Source organism: Sphaeramia orbicularis, chromosome 13, assembly GCF_902148855.1.
Source record: "Sphaeramia orbicularis chromosome 13, fSphaOr1.1, whole genome shotgun sequence".
NCBI lineage: Eukaryota > Metazoa > Chordata > Actinopteri > Kurtiformes > Apogonidae > Sphaeramia > Sphaeramia orbicularis.
Window position 1 is genome coordinate 38,985,512 of NC_043969.1, and position 26,817 is coordinate 39,012,328.

General features: G+C 35.3%; 1 protein-coding gene across 1 annotated transcript in view; it reads left to right on the plus strand.

Moving 5' to 3' along the window:
• tenm4 (teneurin transmembrane protein 4) overlaps positions 1–26,817 on the plus strand; it is a 580,630-nt gene that overhangs the window by 254,583 nt on the left and 299,230 nt on the right. The window contains exons 12-13 of the mRNA XM_030151937.1: positions 10,531–10,731; positions 24,448–24,633. Of these exons, the coding sequence (XP_030007797.1) occupies positions 10,531–10,731; positions 24,448–24,633 (387 nt within the window). The remainder of the gene's footprint in view (positions 1–10,530; positions 10,732–24,447; positions 24,634–26,817) is intronic.

Below are 26,817 nucleotides of genomic sequence, written 5' to 3' on the forward strand. Positions count from 1 at the left end.
CTGGGGTCTAGCTGGACCCCAGGTTACCTGTAGCTGTGGGGGGCACCATGGTTACCTATTAAGGGTTAATATCTTCAGTGTAATTTTTGCATTTCACAAATTCATCCCAAGGGCCAGACTGGACCCCTTGGTGGGCCAGATTTGGCCCCCGGGCCGCATGTTTGACACCTGTGATCTACATGATCAATAAATTAAATATAGGAAAATACCTCAATTTCCGCTGAAAAATGCAGAGGATAGGTTAATAAATAATGATAAATCACTTAGGAAAAGTTAAACGTGGGGGAGAAATTCATTTGGAAGTCGCCGCAGAAATAGTTGTGGGTCTTCACAGGTTAATAAGTTGCAATAATGTACCTTAAACTTCTAAACTCCTCAGTGACATGGCTAATGGAAGTGCTGTTTAGTTACTTTGCGGACATAACCCTTCACAAAAAATGCACAGTGGGTGACACTTCCTGTATAAATCACGGGTATAAGGCATTATGTTAATGGAAGCGCGGCGTTTATTGTCCTAAAATCCAGACGCTAACTCCGATGTTGATCCGTCGGGAGTCTCCACATTCAGGATGCTGGATAAGACTTGACCATATAAGATTGAAGGAGCCATTGTGTTTGTCAGCTCTTGAAGGCTCTCATTTCAAGATGAAAAATGGACCCTGGGAGTTTGATAAATGGGGTTTTGTGACATCCATAGGCCCCCATTCTATTTTGGGTGGAGTGTTAGCCATAAGGAGTGGAGGGGAATGTGTACGAGGGCCCTTTAACATTTTTACCTTTCTTCCGTGCGACCTTCAGCCGCGATGATTAATTGCCAGGAGAGACTTTCTTGTCAGTTAGCCTCTGATCTTTGTGCCTCGCACCCAAACCATCTGCTAAGAGGCGAGAGATCCTGTTTGTCTCGCTATAACGGCCTTTATACCCATTTATGTCATGGTAAAGGGGAGCTGCCATGGCGTGGCCTGCTGCTCTTGGTGGACACACATTGCTTCTGCATGGCACCCATTTGCCATCTGTGGGAACCAGGCAGGTTTTGTCTGGAAGGAGGAGTGGCTTTATTTTGTGACTGCGCGCTCCCACAACTCCTATCACTTCTAAAGTACAGGGCATCCACAAAGTCTCTTTACAATTAAAAAAAAAAAAAAAACACAAAAGCTATTGATGATGATTGGAATGTTAATCAGATTTGTTCTGTGTACTAAAGGAGTGTTAAACTTATTTTAGTTCAGGGGCCCGCATATGATCTGAAGTGAGCCGGACCAGTAAAATAATAGCATAATAGCCTATAAATAATGTCAACTAATAAAACAACAACATTCAATTATGAAAATATTTACATTTAGAAACTATCCAAACAATAAAAGATGTGAATAACCTGAAAAAACTGGAAATTTGGAACTGGAATTTTTTAAAGAAAAATAAGTGTAATTTTAACAATATTATGCCTGAAATTATCATTTATACATATAGTAACAGGCATTATATTGTTAAAATTGCACTTATTTTTCTTAAGAAATTTCAGTTTTTCAGGTTATTCACATCTTTTTTTGTGTGGATATTGAATTGAAAAGTTTGGAGTTATAGTTGTTCTATGTACTCCAGGGGTGTCACATATGACCTGAAGTGGGCCGGACCAGTAAAATAATAGCATAATAGTCTGTAAATAATGTCAACTAATAAAACAACAAAAAACCAAAAAAAATCTGTGTTTTTTTTCAGGTTATTCACATCTTTTATTGTGCGGATATTGAAGAGAAAAGTTTGGAGTTAATAGTTGTTCTATGTACTCCAGGGGTGTCTCACATGACCTGAAGGGGGTTGGACCAGTAAAATAATAGCATAATAGCCTAAAAATAATGTCAATTATGAAAATATTTACATTCACAAACTATCCAAACAAAAAAGATGCTAATAACTTGAATAAAACTGAAATTTCTCAAGAAAAATAGGTTTAATTTTAACATTATCATGCTTCAATTTATCAATTATACATGTGCATTACAGATTGGACCTACAAAGGCACAAAACATTTAGTAACAAGCATTATATTTTTAAAGGTGCACTTATTTTTCTTAAGAAATTTCAGTTTTTCAGGTTATTCACATCTATTTTTGTGTGGATATTGAATTGAAAAGTTTGGAGTTATAGTTGTTCTATGTACTCCAGGGGTGTCACATATGACCTGAAGGGGGTCGGACCAGTAAAATAATAGCATAATAGTCTATAAATAATGTCAACTAAAAAAAACAACATTAAATTGTGAAAATATTTACATTTAGAAACTATCCAAACAATAAAAGATGTGAATAACCTGAAAAAACTGGAAATTTCTTAAGAAAAATAAGTGTAATTCTAACAATATTATGCCTGAAATTATCATTTATACATATAGTAACAGGCATTATATTGTTAAAATTGCACTTATTTTTCTTTTTAAAAAAAATCGTTTTTTTTTTTCAGGTTATTCACATCTTTTATTGTGCGGATATTGAAGAGAAAAGTTTGGAGTTAGTAGTTGTTCTATGTACTCCAGGGGTGTCACATATGACCTGAAGTGGGTTGGACCAGTAAAATAATAGCATAACAGCCTAAAAATAATGTCAACTAAAAAAACAACAACAGTAAATTATGAAAATATTTACATTTAGAAACTATCGACACAATAAAATATGTGAATAACCTGAAAAAAACTGGAAGTTTCTTAAGAAAAATAAGTGTAATTTTAACAATATTATGCCCCAAATGATAATTTATACATATAGTAACAGGCATTATATCGTTAAAATTGCACTTACTCTTCTTAAAAAAATAATAATAATTTTTTCAGGTTATTCACATCTTTTATTGTACGGATATTGGAGAGAAAAGTTTGGAGTTATAGTTGTATGTACTCCAGGGGTGTCACATATGATCTGAAGTGAGCCGGACCAGTAAAATAATAGCATAATAGCCAAAAAATAATGTCAACTAAAAAAACAACAACATTCAGTTATGAAAATATTTACATTTACAGACTATCGACACAATAAAAGATGTGAATAACCTGAAAAAACTGAAAATTCTTCAGAAAATTAAGTGTAATTTTAACAATATCATGCCTCAACTTTATCATTTGTACACGTGTATTATAGATTGGATCTACAAAGGCACAAAACATTTAGTAACAGGCATTATATTGTTAAAGGTGCACTTATTTTTCTTTAAAAAAGAGCAGTTTTTTCAGGTTATTCAAATCTTTTTTTTTTTTTTTTGGCCAGATTGCATTTATCCAACCGTTACATCACTGAAATGCAACAAACATCACAACATCACAAACATAACAAACATCACAACATTTTAAAAAATATATTCGCTTCCGTAAACACAGTGTGTGCCTGCGTGGTCACGTGTTACATCAGGACCTCTTTTGTGCATGTGGGTCACTTCAGGGTCGCATTTAGTTCATACTCAAAACTGATAGAAGTTGTATTTAATGTGTAATTTCAACGAGCGCGCAAAATAATCGGATTTCACAAAAAAATCCTTGCACTAAGACCTGCTGTCTGAACGTCGTCCCATGTAGAGGTGGATTAAATGAGGCAAAAAACTTAAATATCTACTTTTCATTTTGTAATAATTTCCACAGATTTGCCTATTCATTTGCTTTTGAAATAAATGCGATAAATTGGACAGCCTGTATTACCCATTAAACAGCATGTCAGGGGAAGAGATTCTCTAAAAAAACACAAGCAGTAATTTTATTTTTGCATACTAATTGAAGTGATACAAAAAACCATGCTGCAGAAAGAAGTCAGTGCAAGGCTTTTGCATCAAACAGTCTGTAAACTAGAGCTGAGCTTTGACTCGCCCCAGGCTTTTCCTTTATTCTACCCCATTATCTTTTTTTTATTTTTTTTTTATTTTAACATTCTCTTACTGTCGTTTTTTTTTAGTTTTCTGGCTTTGAATTTTTCATCAGCGTGGCTTTCATTTTAGAGAAAAATAGTCTATTAATGCACCTTCCATCTTTAGGAGGAATTTTCTTGCGATTTCTTTTTTTTTTCTTTTTCTTTCTCTTTTTGGACATGATGGGAATGTACCAGCAAAAGCGTAGGCAGCACCTGTAGGTTGGCACCATAAGGCTCCAAGTGAAAACAGCCGTTTAATTGGATCCTTTATAAAAACTCATCTTCGGTTTTAAGAAATTGGGCCTTTTTTATGCTGCTTTTTGTCCGTTAACTCCAGTGCTACAAGATATTAGAAAGAATTGACAGATGATGTATTTTACTGTGCAAACGTCCTAGTCCAGAGGTTCTTAACCCTTTCATGCATTGTGGTCACTCCAGTGGACAGTTCTTCTCCAGCTGTTCTCTTGTATATTCATAGGTTTTGTTGTTTTAGCTCCATATGAGCCAACACAGTGGACACTTATGCAACATCCCATAATACAATGCAATTCATACCACTACTATAACTTTCCTGTTCTTGATAAACCTTATCTGCAGTGCCATGTTTAAGTGTAAATCAGTTGTTATTTGTTAGACAAAAAGAGTTGTTTTTTGCATATTATATGAGGTAATAACCAGCACTGGAGTATGGTAAAATGTGAGAAAACATCAAATTAGCAGCCTTAAAAATGTTTTTATTTCATTGTTTTCATTTTACTTTCTGATATTGGGTTTTAAATACATATTTCTTTACTTAAAAAAAATTAAATGCATGGACATTTTTGTAACTCCATGAAAAAAAAAAAAAACTCGATCACAATTTTTTTTTATGCGTAAGGAGGTATAAAAACACTCCAGGAAAAAAAAATCTTGACTAAGGTTCTCATAATTCATGCATGAAAGGGTTAATCTTTTTCTGTCGGCACCCCTTTGGAGGACAAAAAATCTTCATGCCCCTTTCACTTTCAACCCCAACAACATTGCAACAGTGGGGCAATTTTAACTTTTATTGAAAAAAACATCAATATTGTAACTATACTAGGGCTGTCAAAATTAACTTGTTAACATGGATTAATCCATTATCATGATTAGTCTGATTAAAAATTTTAACGCAATTAACCCATGTATTCTGAACATCTCTGGCAACACATTTTGGGCACTTTGTCCAAGTGGAGTTTGTGTCATGCATGAAATTTATGGAAATATTTACATTTACAAACTATCCACACAATAAAAGATGTGAATAATCTGAAAAAACTGAAAATTTTTAAGAAAAATAAGTGTAATTTTAACAATATTATGCTTCAACTTATCATTTATGCATGTGGATTATAGATTGGATCTACAAAGGCACAATTATTAACAGTTATATTGTTAAAATTGTACTTCTTTTTCTTCAGGTTATTCACATCTTTTTTTTTTCTGTGCCTGGTTGCATTTATCTGAACTTTACGTCATTACCGTCGCGCGTGAACAAATGGGTGGTTGATCTGGTAGTGACAGGCAGCAGAACCAACCCATAAAGACGGAAGAGTTTCTAATAGTTCTTGCTGCTTCTCGTCATGGGGTCAGAGGTCACATAAAATAGTGCCTTTAACATTTACAACACATTTAGTTCAGGTTTTTTTGTGTGTTTAAAGCAGGGGTGTCGAACTCATTTTAGTTCAGGGGCCACATTCAGCCTGATATGATCTCAAGTGGGCCGGACCAGTAAAACAATACCAATGAAAAAAGTAAAAATTTAATTCTGATAATGTTTACATCTGCAAAAATCTGAATAACATGAACAACTGGAAACGTCTTAAGAAAAACAAGTGCAATTTTAACAAAATTATGCCTCAGATTATCAGTTTATTCTTTACACATGTACATTACAATTTACGTTACAATTACAATCGAACAAAACATTTAATAACAGGCAGAATATTAGTAAAATTGCATTTACTTATCTTAAAACATTTCAGGTTTTTCAGTAAAAGTTTTTTTAATCTAAACATCTTCATTTAATTTTACTTTTTTACACTAAAACAAAGATACAATTTGCTGTTTTCATTATTTATAGGTTTAATATGATAGTATTTTACTGGTCTTACCCCCTTGATATCTAATCGGTCTGTATGTGGAATCTGAATTAAAATCATTTTGACATCCTCATTTGTTCATATCTTCAGTGTAATTTTTGTATTTCACAAATCCATCCTACGGGCCAGATTGGATCCTTTGGCGGGTCGGATTTGGCCCCCGGGCCGCATGTTTGTTTCCTGTGGTTTAAAGGCTTTACACACACATCTTCTATTTTCTTGTCGTATGTGAAGAAAAGAGAATGAGAAATAAATATGTATGATCATTCCAGCCTTGAAAAAACAACAAACCTAGTGGTGGAATAAGGTTTTTGCATAGTACTGTATATTGCTATGATTTTCGGTGAATCACTTGAATATCTCTATATGGAAAGAAGTAGTTATTCTAGAAGATGGGGATGATTTTGCATCTATATGGAGAATGAATATAAAGATAAATAACATGGAACATATGGAAATGCTTTGCTATAAGATACACTATTATAGCATGACCTATACACTCAAAAAAATAATTAAGCCAAAAATGTTGACTTTATGTATTTTAATTACATGTACATTTTCCATGTAATTTTATTACATAAGTTTAATGTAAAGAGTTGCATTTAATACAATGTTTTTTCGATCATATTGAGTCAATATGAATAAATTAAATACCTTCAGTCAGATTTGCTTTAGTTAATGCAAACTTTTACATAAACTGTGTTGGACTGTGACACTCAGCCTTTTTGTGTGATCTAGTAAATAAAGTTTACTTTACTTGTTTAGATTCACTTTATACTAAGCATATTCACATTATGTTTGACTTTTTCAGATAAATAAACTTTAAATTTCATATATTTCAGTTACATTTTACTTTAAAATATTACTTCATGTTTATTAGAGCCAAGAATCATTTTTTTGAGTGTATGCTACAACAAAAGGACTTTTCATGTATTAACAAGATATTTTCACACATTCAGACTTATTATATAACAAGAAACATTTGACATCCATACACTTTATGTTCGAACAATAGGTTATGTTATAATGTGAAATGTTTCATTTAATAAAAAGCTAAATAGAGTTCAAGTCTGCTTTGGCCAGTGTGCACAAAAAATGAATGATGTCAATGGCAAGGGATTGAATTGTGCCATCATTCACACATTTTATTTTTATTCTCTATTTTATTCAGATTTTTTTACAAGCAGAGAAAGTCACAGTTGGTGGTGAAGATTTTAGTTCAATGTTAAATATTTCAATGGACTAAATTTTCTCTGCGATTGATCAAAGTGGCCTCAGCCCTGGCAGGTTTTACCTCAGTTGTGAAGAAAATCTATCTATCTATCTATCTATCTATCTATCTATCTATCTATCTATCTATCTATCTATCTATCTATCTATCTATCTATCTATCTATCTATCTATCTATCCATCCATCCATCCATCCATCCATCCATCCATCCATCCATCCATCCATCCATCCATCCATCCATCCATCCATCCATCCATCCATCCATCCATCCATCCATCCATCCATCCATCCATCCATCCATCCATCCATCCAATCTTTCTTCACCGTGTGATACTTAAACTGTTTTACCACAAACTGTGACTTAATTAATTTGTATGTAAATGATGGAATCATTCAAAGGGGATCCAAAACCTACTTGTCTCTTCCTATAGACTCTCATACATTTTCTCTCGGAAATAATTTCCTTTAATTGGTGGAACTTCAGCTCACTTGAGTCACATGACTTTATTTAACCCATAAAGACCCAAACATCCACCATCGACCAAAACCATCTACTGATCTAAACTGTTTAATACCTGTTGATCCACTAATCCTATCAATACATGTAAATAATTGGTGTAAAATGCAGTTTGCCATGTTTTCATGGTCATCAGATATGACCCATTTGGACATTCAGAGGCTCCGTAGTGAACATGGAAACACCGTCATCTTCTACAACATTGATTCACCAGTAAAACCCGTGGAGTTGGCTCAATGACAGTGGATGGACACACTGGGTTTATGTTGAATTAGTGATTGTTGTTTTTTTTTTTACATAATAATCTATCAGTTTACTCTGAGCTTTTATGAACATCTACATGATCGGTGAATTAAATGTTGGAAAATATGTGATTTATACTGATAGAATACTAAATACAGAGGATAATATTATATTGAATGGTGATAAATCACTTAAAAAAGGTTAAATAGAGAGAAAAATTCATGTGGTAACTGACACAAAAGTAGCACTGGGTCTTCATGGGTTAAGTCAGACTTAAAGGAGTGATATTTTGCTTTTTTAAATGGAATTTTGCATTTTAAAACATTTACCTGTGGTCTACGTAAACTGTAAATGCTATACTTGGGTCTAAATTCTTCATTAATTCAACTCCACAGGTCCATCTTCAACCCTATTTCTGAGTAATGACACCAGAAAGGTCGTTTTGAGCACTGGCCCTTTAAGTGCAAATGAGCCACTTCAGGCCCCACCCCCTCCAGGTTGTTGGCTGTGCTTTCTGTTCTGTTCAACCAACAACTGAACATTTTAGAAGTTTGGACGTATTTTCAGTATTGACTAGAACCGCTGCTGCTGATAAACAATTATGTCGTACTCTGAGAAATGTTCGTTGGAAGTCTTGACCTTATATGTGCAAATGTCGTGACGTAACTAGTTATAGACACAACAAATTAAGCAGGAATTAAAACAGGTTGTAGAAATACACTCAATTTTTGCTGGAATGAATATAAAGATAGCTTTGCAGCACCTAGAGGGTTCAAATTCAAACTTTATGAACTATTAGGGTCCAAATACACAAGTAAATGAACCAAAGACTAATAAAAGTGGGTTTAGCAAAATATGACCCCTTTAAGTCACAATTGTCATGACTTGAGACTGACTTGACTTAGTTTTCAACTGACTTCAGGTGACAGCTGAACCTGACCAGTCGTCCTGCCTAGAGACTTATCAGGGATTCACGTATGATTTGGTGATTTCTAATGTGTCAAGTATCGTAAAACACCCTTTAATTTAAAAAAATCTAGAGACAGAGAAGGAATACGACTGCACTAGACTGTTAGACTGTTAAAACATTACTCACTAGTGTTGTTCGTGTGGGAGACTTGTAACTGAAGTTCATGCGACTTGACTCATCACTTGCTAAACCTGATGTTTGGATTTCAACAGGGACTCGACTTGACGTGTTTAGTTTTCAACACAGAAGCTAGACTTGAAGGTTAAGACTCAACACTTTCTTGTTGTTGTACACGTTGTGACATACTTCCACCTCCGCTAGATCCTTTGTATGTCATCTCAACATGAATATATCCTGTTATAATGTGGAAATATCTTACAAACTACATACATATAACAACTTTTCCTGTTACCGCGTGATGCTAACTCTTTTTTTTTTCTTCTGCTGGCACCAAAACACTTCCAGGAAAAGATCAACTTTTTTGTCTGTAGTTGTTCTTTGTAGTTGAAACCGTCCTTTCTTGAGCTCTAATATTGCTCAATTGGTTTCGGAGTACCAAACCAAAGCCCTGAGTGCTGTGATTACTCTTCTCAAGTGATTTTGGAGTGAAATTAAGCAGCTTGTAGACTGGACAACTGGATGACTCATTGTGAAGGCGCTGGGGGCTGAAATTACCTGTTTTTGGTGGAAAATCCTCTTTTCTGTAGCTGACATAATGTCATACAGCTGATGGTACTTTTCTTTTTGTAGCCGGATCCTTTTGCTTTCTGCATGTCACTCACTAGCAACAGCAGAGTTTTGGCTTCAGGGCATTTCGGCACAAAAGTTTTTGGGGAGTTCTTGCAGTTTGGTTAGATTTAGGCAATAAAATGATTTGGGTTTATCAGCTAAGGGTTTGTGTTTAGGGCTCAAGGCGCCTAAACTAGTTGATTAGGTTTAGGGTTGTATTGAAATACACAATGTAAGACTGTCTGGCAAAAGCTGTGAGAGCAAACATCCATGTTTCTGCATCCAAGGAACCTTAAATTGCGGTATTTCAGACAGAATTCTCTTATAATCCGTGAAAAATGAGAACCACATGAGTTTTACATTTGTATCAAGCACTAATGAAGTCAGTGTGTTTGAGTTATTAGACTTCCCTGACATTACACATCCTGAAGTGTGGCTATTTCCAGCCTTATTTGTTGATTTTTTTCTCCGTATTTTACCTTTCCTAAGTGATTTATCACCATTTATTATAATATTATCCATTGATTTTGCCTTTTTCTGTAAAAATCGTCAATTTTTAAAAAATTTAATTTACCAAACACGTAGATGGCCATAAAATTTGATCGTAAATTCAAAGGTCAGTATAAAAAAAACAGAGAAAAACGAAGAAAAAGGGGCTTTTTAAACAAATTATAACACTAAGTGAATTAAAAAACAAGCGTCTACAACCTCGTATGTTTCATTTTCCGAAATCCTTCCCAGGTGAGCAGGTTAAAGTTGAACTAAAGCCCCAGAGCGATGCAGCAGCTGCTCGGTGTATGTGACACCGTGTTTGTGTTTGGACCTCTTTACAGTGGACTGTCTGGACCCGACATGCTCCGGCCGAGGGGTCTGCGTCCAGGGAGAGTGCCACTGCTTTGTGGGCTGGGGGGGGCCGGGATGCGAGAGCCCCCGGGCCTCGTGCATGGACCAGTGCTCTGGACACGGAGCTTTCCTGGCAGACAGCGGAACCTGCAGCTGTGATCCCAACTGGACGGGCCACGACTGTGCTACAGGTGAACGCCTCACACACACACACACACACAGAGTCAACACTGGCAGGTTTCCATTCCACAGGCTGCTGCTGTTGTATCTGTGATTACCAGTGAACGCTATTACAGAAGGTCTTACATGGGTTCAACTCCTGCACAGTGGCTGAGTTTGTAAAAGGAGTCTTCTCTGAAAGGGTGAAGTCTTCAGTCTTGTTGTGCACATATGGCTTTTTAAAATCTGGCAATATCAGTTTGTCTGTTGCCACAGAGCCAATCAAATGTTAGCATTTGTACTAGAGCCAATCATGGATACTGTTCCATGAAATCATTATCCTCTTGTTACCACAGTACTGTGGTGATATATGGAGTTTACTTCAGTGCATTCTTTTGTGCGTTTTGCTACCACAGTACTGAGGCAACTGATGGAAGAAATGACAAATTAGGTAGGTAGGTAGATAGATAGATAGATAGATAGATAGATAGATAGATAGATAGATAGATAGATAGATAGATAGATAGATAGATAGATAGATAGATAGATAGATAGATAGATAGATAGATAGATAGATAGATAGATAGACTTTATTAATCCCCAAGGGGACATTCAGAATACAAAATGCGGTCACTGCTCCACAAACACAGCCATACCACATCAATAAATAAATAAATGCAGAGTATAAGTAGCTGTGAAAAAGTTAGATTAAAAAGAAAGTAGAATTAAAAGACAAAATATGTTTTCTTCCTATCACATAAAAACATAAAAGCATAGAAATATAACCCCCCCCCCGAGGACAGAAGTGTTCCTGAGCTTCTACCTCCTCTACACCCCCACCCAGATATTCCTTCTCCTGTCTCCTCCCACCTCCCTTCCCACTGAAAGAGTTATATAGTCTTCTTGCTCGAGGGACAAACTATTTCACATATCTTGTGGTTAGTGATAGTATATAGTATAGAATAGGAATTATTGTTCTAAATACTCCATATGTTGTTTTATGGTGTTCTTTGCTCTGTGCAGTTAGTGAGGCTGGAGAAGGTGGGCGGAGCTACATGTTAGATGCAGCGGTGTGATGTGTGACTTCTCGCTTCCGTGTCAGTTCAGTGTATTGAGTGCTGTGGTCCGAGTTCTGCACTCTGAACGTTGTCCCAGTGGTTGATTTATATCAGCATTGGATTTACCTACCACCACCCCCCAGCCCCTGGTTTGAAAATCTTCAGAAAAACAAAACAAAATTACAATCTGATTGCCTTGGTGCCTTTCAGAATGTAAAAACTTACAAGTCTAGACATGATTTAAGGAGGGTGCTGATTGGCTCTGTGGTAACAGACGAACTGATATTTCATGCCACAGTTCTGTGTCTATAGCAACTTGGTTAAAATTTAGCTGTAGTGATGTTCACAGTTTTGAAAATTTTAAGGAATTTAAACCTGCTTGTTCTGTTTATAAGATGTTGTGTGGAATTTGCTTCGCCGTCTTTGGGGGAGTTCATTATGTTCAAATCCAGCACCAGTGGGAGAGTAACCAGAGCCTCCTCCAGAGGGGTCTGTTCAGAACCACTTAGGCCGTTTTCAGACTGGGTATCCAAGTCCATATCTGAAAGTCCACTTAATTTTATCAGTGTGAATACAAACGTTCCATGCACGAGTGCCGTACCCAGTCCAGCTGAGAAGGTAGTCCTGGGTACAGACTGCATGGAGTCCAATATGGATTCATTTCTAACTTCTGTGGGACAATGTCAACAAAGCTTGTTCACAATTTGGACAACTTTTTTTTTTTTTTTTTTTTTTTTTTTACAAATTTTTGAAATATTAAGAATGTGCCATTACTTATAATGGGCCATATTTTGATGTCTTATAACATGTAAATGGTTACAGATATCAATATAGTTACTACTGAGCACTGATAGGAAGTCATATGTGGTCTTTCATTTGGGTCCATGACCTTTGACCTTGAGTGACCTTGAAGGGTCAAACTTAAGGTCAACAACGTCTAGATTTTAAAAATCTTCTGCAAAATTACTGATCGGATTCATTTCAAATGTTATATGTAGTTTTCTTTGGACAATGTCTACAAGGTTTGTTCATGGTTTTAAGAAATTTAGATTTTTGAGATTTTTTGAAATTTTTGAAATATAAAAAATGTGCCTTTACTTATAATGGTCCATATTCTGATGGCTTATAACATGGAAATGCTTAGACATATCAATATAGTTCCTATTGAGCACTGACAGAAGTCATATATGGACTTTAATTTAATTATTTGAGTTCTCCTCCAGTGAAAGTACCACCCACTTCTATTGGGAGATTGATCTCCTGCATAAAGACCACAGGACTCTAAGATAGCGGTAGAATCCGACAACCTCACACATTTAATCAGAATCAGTGTAATTATATTAATTGCGGGGGGAAATTATTGAATGTCACAGTTTCTCCTTTCAAGTAGCATAAAAAGTAGCAAGAAAAAAGTATCAATACACAAACAAAAATAGGAAGAAAGAAAGACAGAAAGAAAGAAAGAAAGAAATATAAAGCTCTACATATACAAACACCAATATAGCTCTGAAAAAAAATATGTCTAATATACATATTAACACACTCTTCAGACACAATTAGAACAGCAATTTGTACAGTATATGTGCTAGACAATATATAATCAATATGGTAATTAATCAAACCCATAAATAAGTGTGCAACTTGATTCTTAATAGAACATGCTAGTGAGCTACATGGCCATTGGACCTACTTTTTGCCAAATAAATCTATTGACTGTATTTTATCTGTCAGCTCTGATACTATATTTGCTTTTTTGCTGGATTCATTTCTGTGCTTGATTTAATATAACTTTGGTAATTGCACGGCTCCTCACAGAAGTAAACATTTCTGATTATGTTAACTGAAAATTGCTCACATAAAAGCCACAATTATTCACATCGATGATCAGTTGGAGGTCCATAGCTAGCAATCAAACTCTGTTTGAGTGTGCTCTAAATGTATTTCTTTTACAAATGGTTTCATCTTCAGCCTCTATGTGGTTAGCTGACAGCTGCAGAAAGGAGGAGAAAAGGCAGAACTAGGATATTGTCAGAGGGATGATCTAATACAAGTTAATTCTTTGCGTCGGCACAAGACTCACGACTAATGATCGCGTTTTCTGCTCCGCAGGTTTGTTCCCAGCATGTTCATCCTGTCCATGGAGGATGTTCTCCCTTGGCAGGCAGAGCTAGACTGAGCATAAGATAAAGTTTTATAGTTAGAATTTACCATCTTAAGGCTGGGAGGATGAAAAACAGTCCTGCACAATTTAGGTTGAGCTCTGACAGCAGCCTGCCACCTCACATTTACCAAAAAAAAAGGATTTTACAGAAGAATCTCACTGAATTCTGTGTTATTTCTGTAAAGAGCTGTCACCTTCAGGATATCTAACATCACGGGTTTAGGTGTCGACGTTTACATAAGTGTGAGATCAAAACATACATGCGGATACATATGTACATGGATGCTTCTCTGAAACTGTTTGCATGACTCATTATTCTTTCCTGACATTAAAGTTTCATATACTGCACTCAAGTGGAAAACTCCCTCTATATATGGGTGCCAAACATACGGCCCGTGGGCCAGAATCAGCCCATGAGAGGTTCCAGTCTGGCCCATGGGATGAATTTATGTGATTGAAAAATTACACTGAAGATATGATAACAATCAAAGATGTCACACACAGACACATACAGCTTAATTTGTGCTAAAAGTTGGGTCAGACCAGTAAAATACTGTCATAATAACCTATAAATAATGACAACTCTTCAACAATGTTTCTTTTCATTGTAGTGCAAGAAAAAAAAAAAAAAAGTGGAGCAAGTCACAACAAACCCCGCCCCTCGCATGTATTGTAGCTTATTTTGGCATCGATCCAGCTGATGTCATCATGTCTATGCATGTGCTGATGTCAGTGTATCAGTTGCCTCTATATATGCGCCAAGTCTGAAGTAAATTGAAGCAAAATTGATGTTTTTATAGACGTGAAATTTCACACATTATAAGTAAATGGGAGAAGAAAAAATATTTCTAAAATGTATAATGAAAAATATAATAAATAATATAATATAAATATATTATATTATATTATGTTATATTATATTATAATTAAAAAATGTATAAAAAATTTGAATTTTGACCTACTTTTCCCCAAAATGTAATCACATCTATTCTGGGTCACTGGCAATCTATAAACTCAATTTGGTATGAATTCAACCAATAGTTTTTCAGCTACAGACATTTGAAAATTTCACCCATTATAAGTAAATGGGAAAAAAAAAAAGAAAAAAGATTTTAAAAATATATTAAAAAAATTGGAACTTTGACCTACTGTTCCCAAATTGTAATGACATCTATTCTGGGTCACTGGCAATCTATAAACCCAATCTGGTATGAATTCAACCAATAGTTTTGCTGCTAAAGTGTTAACAAACAAAGCGAACCAAAAACAATACCCCTTGCCTCCCCTTAGGTGGGCGGGGTAATTCCATAGAAATGTTTACATTTTCAAACTACCCTGTCACCAATAATGTAAATAACATGTACACATATGAGCAAAAATAAGTGTAATTTGATCAATATTCTACCTCTTACTAAATGTTGTGTGTATTTGTAGATCCGCTGTGATCTGTAAGTTGTAATGTACATGTGTAAACGGTAAACTGAGGCAGAATATTGTTAAAATTGCACTCATTTTTCCTAAGAAATTTCAGGTTAATCATGTTATTCGCATTTTTAACCCTGTCATGCATTGTGGTCACTCCAGTGGACAGTTCTTCTCCAGCTGTTCTCTTGTATATTCATAGGTTTTGTTGTTTTCGTTCCATATCAGCCAACACAGTGGACACTTATGCAGCATCCCATAATACACTGCAATTCATACCATTACTATAACTTTGCTGTTCTTGATAAACCTGATCTGCAGTAACATGTTTCAGTGTAAATCAGTTGTTATTTGTTAGACAAAAAGAGTTGTTTTTTGCATATTATATGAGGTAATAACTAGCATTAGAGTATGTTAAAATGTGAGAAAATATCAAATTAGCAGCCTTAAAAATGTTTTTTATTTCATTGTTTTCATTTTACTTTCTGATATTGGGTTTTAAATACATATTTCTTTACTTAAAAAATTAAATGCATGGACATTTTTGTAACTCCATGAAAAAAAAACTTGATCGCAACCTTTTTTTTATGCCTAAGGAGGTATAAAAACACTCCAGAAAAAAAAAATCTTGACTAAGGTTCTCATAATTCATGCATGAAAGGGTTAAAGGATAGATTGTACATGTAAACTTTTTTATCACTGGTTTTACTTTTTTCACTGTTTTTATTTTACCGATCCATCTTTTTTGGGATCATATTGTTCTGTATGTGGCCCCTGAACTAAAATAAGTTTGACATCCCTCCTCTATGTACATGAGTAAACCGTAAGTTTATTTAAATCTATGTTGGACTAATGAACAAACTATTTTGTGCTTGTGTGAGAACATGTAATAAACTTGGCAAAAACAAGTTATATTACAATCCAAATGACTGGATATAAATATACTGTAGAACATAATCAACCAAACATTTCCCAGTTACATTTATTACTGGTAATGAAATGTTAATTATTCCTTCTAATTGGTTTTATTTTTATTAATTTTGATTAAGAATGGCCACATTAAATGTAAAGCTGTGATTTTACTGCCAAATCCTATTTATTTGTTAAATTATTTATTAATTTTAGCTGTTATTTAAAAAGGAAGGACTCACTGAGATTAAAAGTCTTTTACAACAGCATCCTGGTTAAGATCAGCAGCGTCATTAACAAGGTTAACAGACGGGGTTATAACTACACATATATACATAAACATCATATGAAACACAGGACATATGTACACTATATGGACAAAAGTATTGGGACACTTTGAATTCAGGTGTTTCTTTTCTAACAGGGGTCTGGGATGCAAAACAATAATAATAAATGTCATAATATAGTTTTATATTGTGATAAATATCATTGCATTGGTTTGTTTGGTTTAAATTGTTATTTTGTTTGCTTCCAAAATGCCTCAGAGATGGTTTTTACTTAATTTCTCCCAACATTGATTTTGTTGTTTTTGCCCATTACTATGATTCTAAATGTTCTGCCTCTAAATTTCTAAGATATATTTCGTGCTCTGACTGTAAATAATAATTTTCTACTGAAACTAAACATCTACTTTGTTCACATCTCACTTAGGAAGAACAATCTCCATTTAAACTTTAGCCCATAAAGACCCAGTGCCATTGTCGTGGCAGTTCCCCAAATGATTTTTTTCTCTACATTTAACCTTTCTTAAATGATTTATCACCATTTATTATAATATCGTCCTCTGTATTTTGCATTTTTTCTGTGTAAATCATGTATTTTCCTGTATTTACTTTACTGATCATGTAGATGTTCGTTAAAGCTCAGATTAAAATTAAGGGTTATTTTATCAAAAACAGAGAAAACTGAAGAAAAAGTGACTTTTTCAGCAAAGATATCATTACCTCAACATAAATGGGTACATGGGTTTTACTTGTGAATCAATGTTATAGAAGATGATGGTGTTTCCATGGTAACTACGGAGCCTCTGAACATCCAAATGGGTCATATCTGATGACCATGAAAAGATGACAAACTCTATTTTACACCAATTATCTACATGTTTTGATAGGATTAGTGGATCAACAGGTATTAAACAGTTTAGATCAGTAGATGATTTTGGTTGGCTGTGGATGTTTGGGTCGTTTTAAGGAAATATTGATGTTTATAAACTTTAGGGACAAAAATATTGGGACACATTGTGGCTATAGCTCGTAAGATGTCCTATTCATGCTGATTTGAGATATAAACATCAATGTTTTCTGAAAATTTAATGGGAGATTTGTCTTCCGAAGTGAGATGTTTTGTAGCTCAGAGGTCAAGTGCTTGAGTTTGACCTTGAAAAATGCGTACGAACCCTTCATATAATGTACATATCAGTGTAAATGAGGCATAAAACTGTTTTTTTTTAACATCTTAATGCAAAATTCATTCAAGTCTTGGCTAACTTCAGATCTCAATGCGATAGGATCGGTGATTTAGTGCACTTCTAACCATGAAAATGTGCCTGTGCTTTGAAAAACGTTACTTATAGATGTAACGGAGTAGATAGAAGCTTCCAACAGCCTCGTGGCGTATTGCTAATCAGTCCATCATCTCCGGCTTTGTCCAGGCTGATACAGTCGCAGCCTCCAGTCGCTTTCATTTCCACAACATGATTTGTATTCGTTGGAAACATTTCCGAAATGCGAGCTGCAGTCCAGCATCCGTCTGGATCGGTGAATCCCTTTATATTCCAAGCAGGCACAATGACCTATTAGGTAATCCCAGGGATTCAGAGGGAAATGGGCAGTTAGTCTGCGTTTGCCTCGCAGAGAAGGAGCTCTGTAAATGATGATGAGTTAGCTCTTTATCCTCCTTTATCCTGTTCATTGTAAGGCGTTCGGTGGTCTAATACGACGCTAAGCTTTGGCGGTGGCGTAGTGCGGCGAGGAGCCTATAACCTCGCAGACTCCGAGAAGAAAAAGACGGAAAGCTTTCAATATATCTTTCAAGTTTCTTTAATCCCCTCCGCTTCCCAATACTTTTAACACACAAACTCATTTCCTCCCGTGGCTTTGGAACATAACCTGGCTGTGCACAGTTGGTATCACACAGCTACAGCCATAGAACAATGCCTGAGGTTTTATGTGCTTTTAATATGTGTGTTTTTATGCCATCTTTGCCATTCTCCCACCCAGAGGAAAGTTTGTTTACACGGTCCTTTAGTGCAAATGGTTACGGTTGTCGCGGGGATGGGCGTATGTTTCACCATGGACTCCTCTGGCTGTGGATAATGAGGGTTCGCCAGCGGGCTCTAATTGCATCTTTATCATGTTAGAGCTTGGTCTTTTGTTGCTGATGAGATGTGGTCGTGCACAGAAGTTCAGGTTTGAATGCTGGATGTTTGTCACAATATAAAATTATATGATGACATTTGACATTACCTGAAGGGGAGGCGAGGGGTGTTGTTTTTGGTTCGGTTTGTTTGTTTGTGAACACTTTAGCAGCAAAACTATTGGTTGAATTCATACCAAATTGAGTTTATAGATTTCGAGTGACCCAGAGGAGATGTTATTACATTTTGGGAAAAGTAGGTCAAAGTTAAAATTTTTAATGAATTTTTTAAATCTTTTTTTTTTCCCCATTTACTTATAATGGGCGAAATTTCACATGTCTGTAGCAGCAAAACCATTGGTTGAATTCAAACCAAATTGAGTTTATAGACTGTCAGTGACCAAGAATAGATGTCATTGCATTTTGGGAAAAGTAGGTAGACGCTGAAATTTTTAATGATTTTTTTTTTTTTTAATTATTATTATTTATTTTTTTCCCATTTACTTATAATGGGCGAAATTTCACATCTATAAAAACATCAATTTTGTTTTGATTTACTTCAGACTTGGCACATATACAGGGTGGGGAAGCAAAATTTACAATGAACATTTAGTTGTTTTTTCTCAGCAGGCACTACGTCAATTGTTTTGAAACCAAACATATATTGATGTCATAATCATACCTAACACTATTATCCATACCTTTTCAGAAACTTTTGCCCATATGAGTAATCAGGAAAGCAAACGTCAAAGAGTGTGTGATTTGCTGAATGCACTCGTCACACCAAAGGAGATTTCAAAAATAGTTGGAGTGTCCATAAAGACTGTTTATAATGGAAAGAAGAGAATGACTATGAGCAAAACTATTACGAGAAAGTCTGGAAGATACTATTAAAGAAGAATGGGAGAAGTTGTCACCCGAATATTTGAGGAACACTTGCGCAAGTTTCAGGAAGCGTGTGAAGGCAGTTATTGAGAAAGAAGGAGGACACATAGAATAAAAACATTTTCTGTGATGTCAATTTTCTTGTGGCAAATAAATTCTCATGACTTTCAATAAACTAATTGGTCATACACTGTCTTTCAATCCCTGCCTCAAAATATTGTAAATTTTGCTTCCCCACCCTGTATAGAGGTAATTGATATGCTGACATCAGCACACGCATAGACATGATGACATCAGCTGGATCAATCCCAAAATAAGCTACAATACGTGCTAGGGGCGGGGTTTGTTGTGCCTTGAACCACTTATTGTTTAGTATCCCAGACCCCTGTTAGAAAAGAAACACCTGAATTCAATGTGTCCCAATACTTTTGTCCATATAGTGTATGACTTAGGCAATTATCCTGTGAGGCTAATGATATGTGTAAATGATGCATAATTCAAGTGACATCTTTTCATTGACTGTAACTGATGTGGACTTCACTGCTCTGTTATTCCCCTTTCACTAGTTGCTTATAATCAAATACCCTAGTAGCACTTCTTTCTCTTTATTTTAGGCTACGTTCAGGCAAATGTGGCCCAAATCCGATTTTTTATTTTTTATTTTTTGGCTCATATGTGACCTGTATCCAATCTGTTAAAGACAGTTTGAACAGCACAAATCTGATATTTTGTAATCCGACCCAGACCACTTTCATACACTGTAAGCCCGGATAAGTAGAGTTTACTCAAAAAATTTGAGGCAAGTGATTGCATTGAAATGATTTGAGTACTGATCGACTAATCAGTTGGTTTAAGTAGGTTCAACTTTAATGCTAAAAGTATTGAATTTAAACTATTAAGTAGAAAACACTAAAAGACAAGTTATTTGTACTTTAAATCTGTTGTAAAATCAACCCCGCTATCCAACCATTCAACTCAGCATTTTAGGTTACACTGACTAATTTTCTCAACTGCAGCCAGATTAATTTATCTTTGATTAAACAACTCTTTTTTTAAGATAACCAAACTCAAAATCCTATTCCTGACCAAAATAGTTGCTAAATTATTCAACTTAATATATTGTAGCATAAATAGAAGTTAGCTCAATGTCATTTGCTAGTACAGGAAAGGCTCTTAATTTGTCAAGACATTAAAATTTCCATTGTACACTAACACTCTTAGATGAACAGGAAAGCCATTGTTCTTCCTCTGGCTCTGACTCATGGTGCAGCTCTACAAAAATACAAAAACAAACACAAAAAGGCCAATAAACACTGCCATACACACATTAAATCCAAATTAACACTAACACCACAACCCCGCTGAACCCCTGCACAGAAAAATAACACATTTTCAACAACATGCCCAATACCCACAATGCAATGCAAAGATAAAAATGTGTGGTCATGACTAAAATTTAGTGATTTAATTCCATTCAACTTAAACTTTTTCGTTCTTTCAACAATGTCTACAAATTAGTAGAATATACTTAACATTTTATAGTAACATCATAAAACTTAAATCATTTAATGCGTCGTAATTAAAGCATTTTAGTAAACACAAATTCCGGGCTTACAGTGTATGTGGTCCTAAATCCGAGATGCATCTGATATTTTGCAATGTGACTTCAGTCCGAACGGCCAGGTCGCATTTATCTGACCTTTACGTCACTGAAAAGCATAGAAATGTTCGTCGGAAGTCTCGACCTTATATGAGCAAATGTCGCAAATTAAGAAGGAATTAAAACGGTTATCGGAATCCATTTGATTTTTGCCAAAATTAATATAAAGATAGCTTTGCAACATCTGGAGGGTTCAAATTCAAACTTTATGAGCTATTAAGGTCCAAATACACAAATAAATGAACCAAAGACTAATAAAAATGGGTTTAGCAAAATATGACCCCTTTAAGACCTGCTGTCTGAACGTAGCCTTAGTCAGTATTTATCACTTATTACCACTTTACGAGGCCTGTACTGAAATATTAAGCTCATCATCCACGAACAACGTCCTTATTCATTATCAACAGGGCATAATTAGGAGGTTATTGAGGCAAAACCGCTAAATAACACACTTATAAGCACGGAAATGCTAATCATGTGTCACGAGTTAATCCTGAATATGTGCATTACTGTGTTAATATTAGCATTTCCAATAATTGCTGAGTAGACCGGTTTTATATTCGATGGCGTAAGTGTGTGTTTTTCCGATTAAGCAGTCATTGTTGGCACTGATTCAAACGCAGTAGCATGCAGTAGCTCTAAATCAAAAGTCAGATGTAAAATTAGCAACGTCCTGAGCTGTAATTAGCAGAGGAGAGAGATTTTTTTTTTTTTTTTTTTTCATCAAAAAGCTTTTTAAGCAGCTAATGTCATGTTATGGTTTGTGGCTGAATATACCACTCAAATTTAATTTGTAGCAATGACAAAATAGGCACTGTAAAGGCTGTAATTGACTTATTAAAAGATTTTACCTCTAGTTTAGTCCCCTGTGGTCATATGTGAATTGGTTTGGTTAATAAGCCACGAATACACGGCCATTGTTCCTCGCTGCCCGTACGGCTAAGCCTCTTTTACAACACCATCGTTAATAAAGAGGTTAACATTTCAATGAGATTCATAAGTAATCTGTCAGTGTTTAATTTCTTTGAGCTTTCCGTCTTGTCGCGCTCTCCCTCGAGTTCATGAGATGAGGGTAATGTCCCGGGTTCTATCACCGCCTGTCAGGGAGGTCTTTAAACGCCTCACAATAGCGCCAGTCGAGCTTTACTGTGGCGTTGTGTAGCGCTGCGGCTTCTTCTGCTGATGCTCAGCGCTTAAGTGGAATAAAAACAGCATGTTGACACCCTATGTCTTGAATTAACTCCTGTCTGCATCGAACATATGGTAAAAATCTATGAACTTCATATACACTGCAACTGGGGAGATATAAAAAACACGTACAGCGCAATGGAAATATATAGTTTTTGTACTTGTTTTTTGTATTTCTTTTTTTTTTTTTTTTTTTTTTTTTAAAGGGGACAGTGCATATTAATGAATATATCAATGTAAATATCCTCCTGAGACCCAGGAAAGTAAAAGTTTAAGCTTTTTTACATTAAATAATTGTCTGGATTCAAAGAGTTTTTTCATATTCGTATTTGTTTTGTATTTTGTGACATGTTTATTTACTTGCTTTGGACTGGTAAAATGATTTTGCATCATTTCATCAGGTTTATTTTTACCTATGTTTTGTACTTTCTGGATATGTAGTTTTGCACTTGGTTTTGTATTCGTTTGGTACTATCTTTGGATGTATTTAGTTGGTTTGTCTGACTTTATACAGTATGATTTTATAGTTAGTTATGTGTGGCTAACCATTAACGTTATTATTATTTAGAAGGGGGCAGGAAATATAAGATTTTCTTCATCCTGCTCCTTTTCGAGCATGGGTGTGTACATGTTTGTTTACTTGATGATTATTGAATGTTTACTGATGAAATGCACAACCATGAACAAAATAAATAAATAAATATACATTTTTTTGTTTTAGTTTCTATAGAATGTACTTTGCAGGGGACAGCATTTTTTTTTTTTTTTTTTTGTGCATTTATGAATGTATCTATGTATTTATTTTCTTACTTTATTTTATTAAGAGAAGTTGTTAAACCCTTTAGAGAAGCAGAATGCATTGCTGGGTCTCAATAGGACAAGATAGAATAAGCCAAAAGTCTGCTCTTCATATGTAGTCTGGGGCAGATCAGAAGAAACAACAATAACATAGAAGAAAAACAACACATTATCAAACACTGTACAGCAAAATATGTAATTCATGACACTGAATTAGTATTTACATAGTTTCTTATCGAAAAATTGATTGATTGATTGATTGATTGGAATTTCCCCTGGTTTCTTGAACTTCCTGTTGTCGGACTAATAGAGGCTTATCTTATCTTATCTTATCTTATCTTATCTTATCTTATCTTATCTTATTTTAACTCAACTTATCCTATTTTAACTCATCTTATTGTATCTAATCGTATCTTATATTATCTTATCTCTTATCTTGATTTTCATTGTGAAAATCAACATCATTATAAGCATAATTACGCACAACCTTTGGTATTGCACAGTCACCTTCCTAAAATAACATAAAAATAAGTCAGTTTTTTTTTTCCCATTTTTCAGGAAACACACAAAAACATAACCAGAAATTGAGAATTTGATGATTTAGGCAAAAAAAAAAATCACATGGATTTTGACATGTCGATATAAAACTAATAATCACAGATAAGGTTTGAGGTGGGTTTTGATGCATTAATAGTTAAACATTCTGTTATGACAGCCTAAATCTTACTTCCTGTCTCCTTTCTCGTGGCTGAATATACCTGTTTACTGTATGTTGTGCATCTATGAGGTTTTAACAGTCGCTTCTAGTCCAGACTCTGGTTACTTTTCCCCCTCTTTGTGGCTGAACGGTGAATTTCCCCCCTAAAAAAAAAAAAAAAAAAAAGAAAAAGAAAAGACAAGACAACGAGAAGAATGTGTCTTCTAATGCCACCACAATCCATGTCTTTTCTTTGTAATGGACTTATTAGATTTGTATTGTCAAAAGGATCGCCCCTTATGAGGTGCAGGAATTTCTTTTCAGCTGCCATCAGACAAGGTAGTGGAGCGTGGCCGCCTTTCCTTGACAATAACTCCTGGATTTGTCTTTTCTTCACCCTTGTTGCCTTGTCCCGTCACCGCCTTGTCTTCCCTTTCCATCCCACTTCCACCCCCCCCACCCCCTTATCCTCCTCTTTACTTTCCCTTCCCGTCTGTCTCCCCCTACTCTCCTTTTTTTTTTTGTCTTTTTTTTCTATGTCCGTGTCTCCCACAGAGATTTGTGCAGCGGACTGTGGTGGCCATGGCGTTTGTGTGTCGGGCACCTGCCGTTGTGACGACGGCTGGATGGGCGCCGGGTGTGACCAGAGGGCGTGTCACCCTCGATGCAACGAACACGGCACTTGCAGGGACGGCAAATGTGAATGCAGCCCGGGTTGGAATGGAGAACACTGCACTATTGGTAGGACGGGAAGGGGTTTTTGTCTGCGTGTGAGACTCATGTATGGATGTATGGATGTATGGGGGGGGCGAGGGGGGTGGGGGGGCGTAGGCTGTCTGTCTGTGCCTGCCTGTGGATGAATCGCTGGGTGTGAGGGGACGGGTCCAGTTGGAGAAGAGAGGGAGGGGGGGGAAGCATGCTTAATTGAATTTGTGCAACTCGGTAAAGCATGAACAGGTTTACTCAAGGATCTGAGGCTTGCCTTCATGCATTTTAATGTGGGAATGTGCTAAGGTGTCCTTTCATTTTACTCATCCTTTTCCTCATCTCTTTCTTTGCTCCCTTTTCCATTTACAATTAATTTCCAATGCTGACATGTTGAGTCAATTTGAGCGCCGGTTTCAGCTCGACTTTATACTAACGGCTCTTTAAAGAGCTTTTCGGACGTTTTCAAGACCGGCCTCGACGTTAAAGACCTTACACGTGGAGAGCGTTCTTGAAAATCCTCGACTCGCTTCAACTTCCAACAAAGTTTCAGTGACTGTTCATTGTGCGGCTGCAGAGGCCAGTTGTTCAGAAGTAAGTCTCAGACATCTGTGCTGCAGTGCATTTGAAAGGCCTTCACAAGTGTTTGCCAGCAGTGGTTTATGGGTTGATAATGTTGGCTGAAAAAACAAAAACAGAAGCAGAAGGAGCTCTGTACCAATACATTATATAATAACTTGACAAAATGTCAAATACCCGCATTTTGTAAAACAACCCCGTTTCCAATAATAGTTGCTTTTCTTAAAACGGTGCATTTCATCTGAAGGTTTTCTGTCTTTTACGTTTTACACAGTGTCACAACTTTTCTGGAATTAGGGTTGTAATCTTTGCAAATGCTTTTGAATGCAATATGTGATGCATTTACACACATTCTGTAATGAACTGCTGCATATATTTTTTACACAGTTGCACTTTTTTATGACAGAACTATCAAAATACAGTGCATTATTTAATAGCCAACCAAAATGGATCAAAGTAAGCAAGTGATACTTTATTCATATAGGACTTGACAAACAGAGTTAAACAAGATAAAACAGAAAAACAAATGGGAGAGGAATTAATTCACAATATAAATACAGCATGAAATAAATGCCAAGGTTTATATTTTAATGCAGTACATGAATACATCTGCAGTATTTATTTAAACATAGTCAATTCATTATAGAGTATCTATTTCAAATGTAATTAAAATCATAAAATTACTCTTAAAATGTTAGTTTCTTTTACTGTGTTTCTTGTGTTTGTTTTAATTTTGCATTTTATCTGGTTTTAAAGGCTTGATTCACTGTTTTTACATTGTGTATTTATTTAATTAAAGTTACTATTGTGGTTATTTTCTTTAATAAAGCACCTTGAAATGCTAGTTCTGCATGGTGCTGTAGAAGTAAAGCTTATTATTATTATTATTATTATTATTATTATTATTATTATTATTATCATTATTATTATTATTATTATTATTATTATTATTATACATCAAAATGTAGGAAAATTTCTTTTCTTTCAAAGACTGTTCACATTATTATTATTATTATTATTATTATTATTATTAATATGGGTAGTGAATCAGTGAATTCCATAGTATAATGGCATAGTTTGAAAATGTACCATCCTTTTTATGTTGTGTTTAAGTAAGTTTTTAGTAAAATTAAACATCCCAGTGTTTTAAATGAGGCTTGTTTTTGTGGCCTTATTCTAAATCCTTATATAAAAGTAGTAAGAACATCATATTTATCTCAAAAAACTTAGCGCCAACTGAGAAAAAACTCCAATCACGCTTTAATTTCTTGCATTTTAAGTCAGTTCCTCCAAAGAAAGACCACAAGAAATGTTACATATTGCATTTCGGTTGCATATTATCACAAAATGCTCAAATCAACTAAGATCACAAACTGAAAATGTATTGTGTTTTGTCAAGTTATTAAATAATGTTGTGTTTTTACATAATGCATCGCTACAAGTCCAGATAAATGTGTCCATCATGTCATACTGAACATGTGAACTTTCATAGAAGAGAAGAGGAAGGAAGAGGAAACAGTTTATATTAATGCAATAAAATACGACACGAGTGTTTGAAGACGCTCGGCTCCATACGATGTGATGTCAGGACTGTCCAGATCTAAAACACAGAATCCTGAGCACCTGATTGGACGCCTGCTA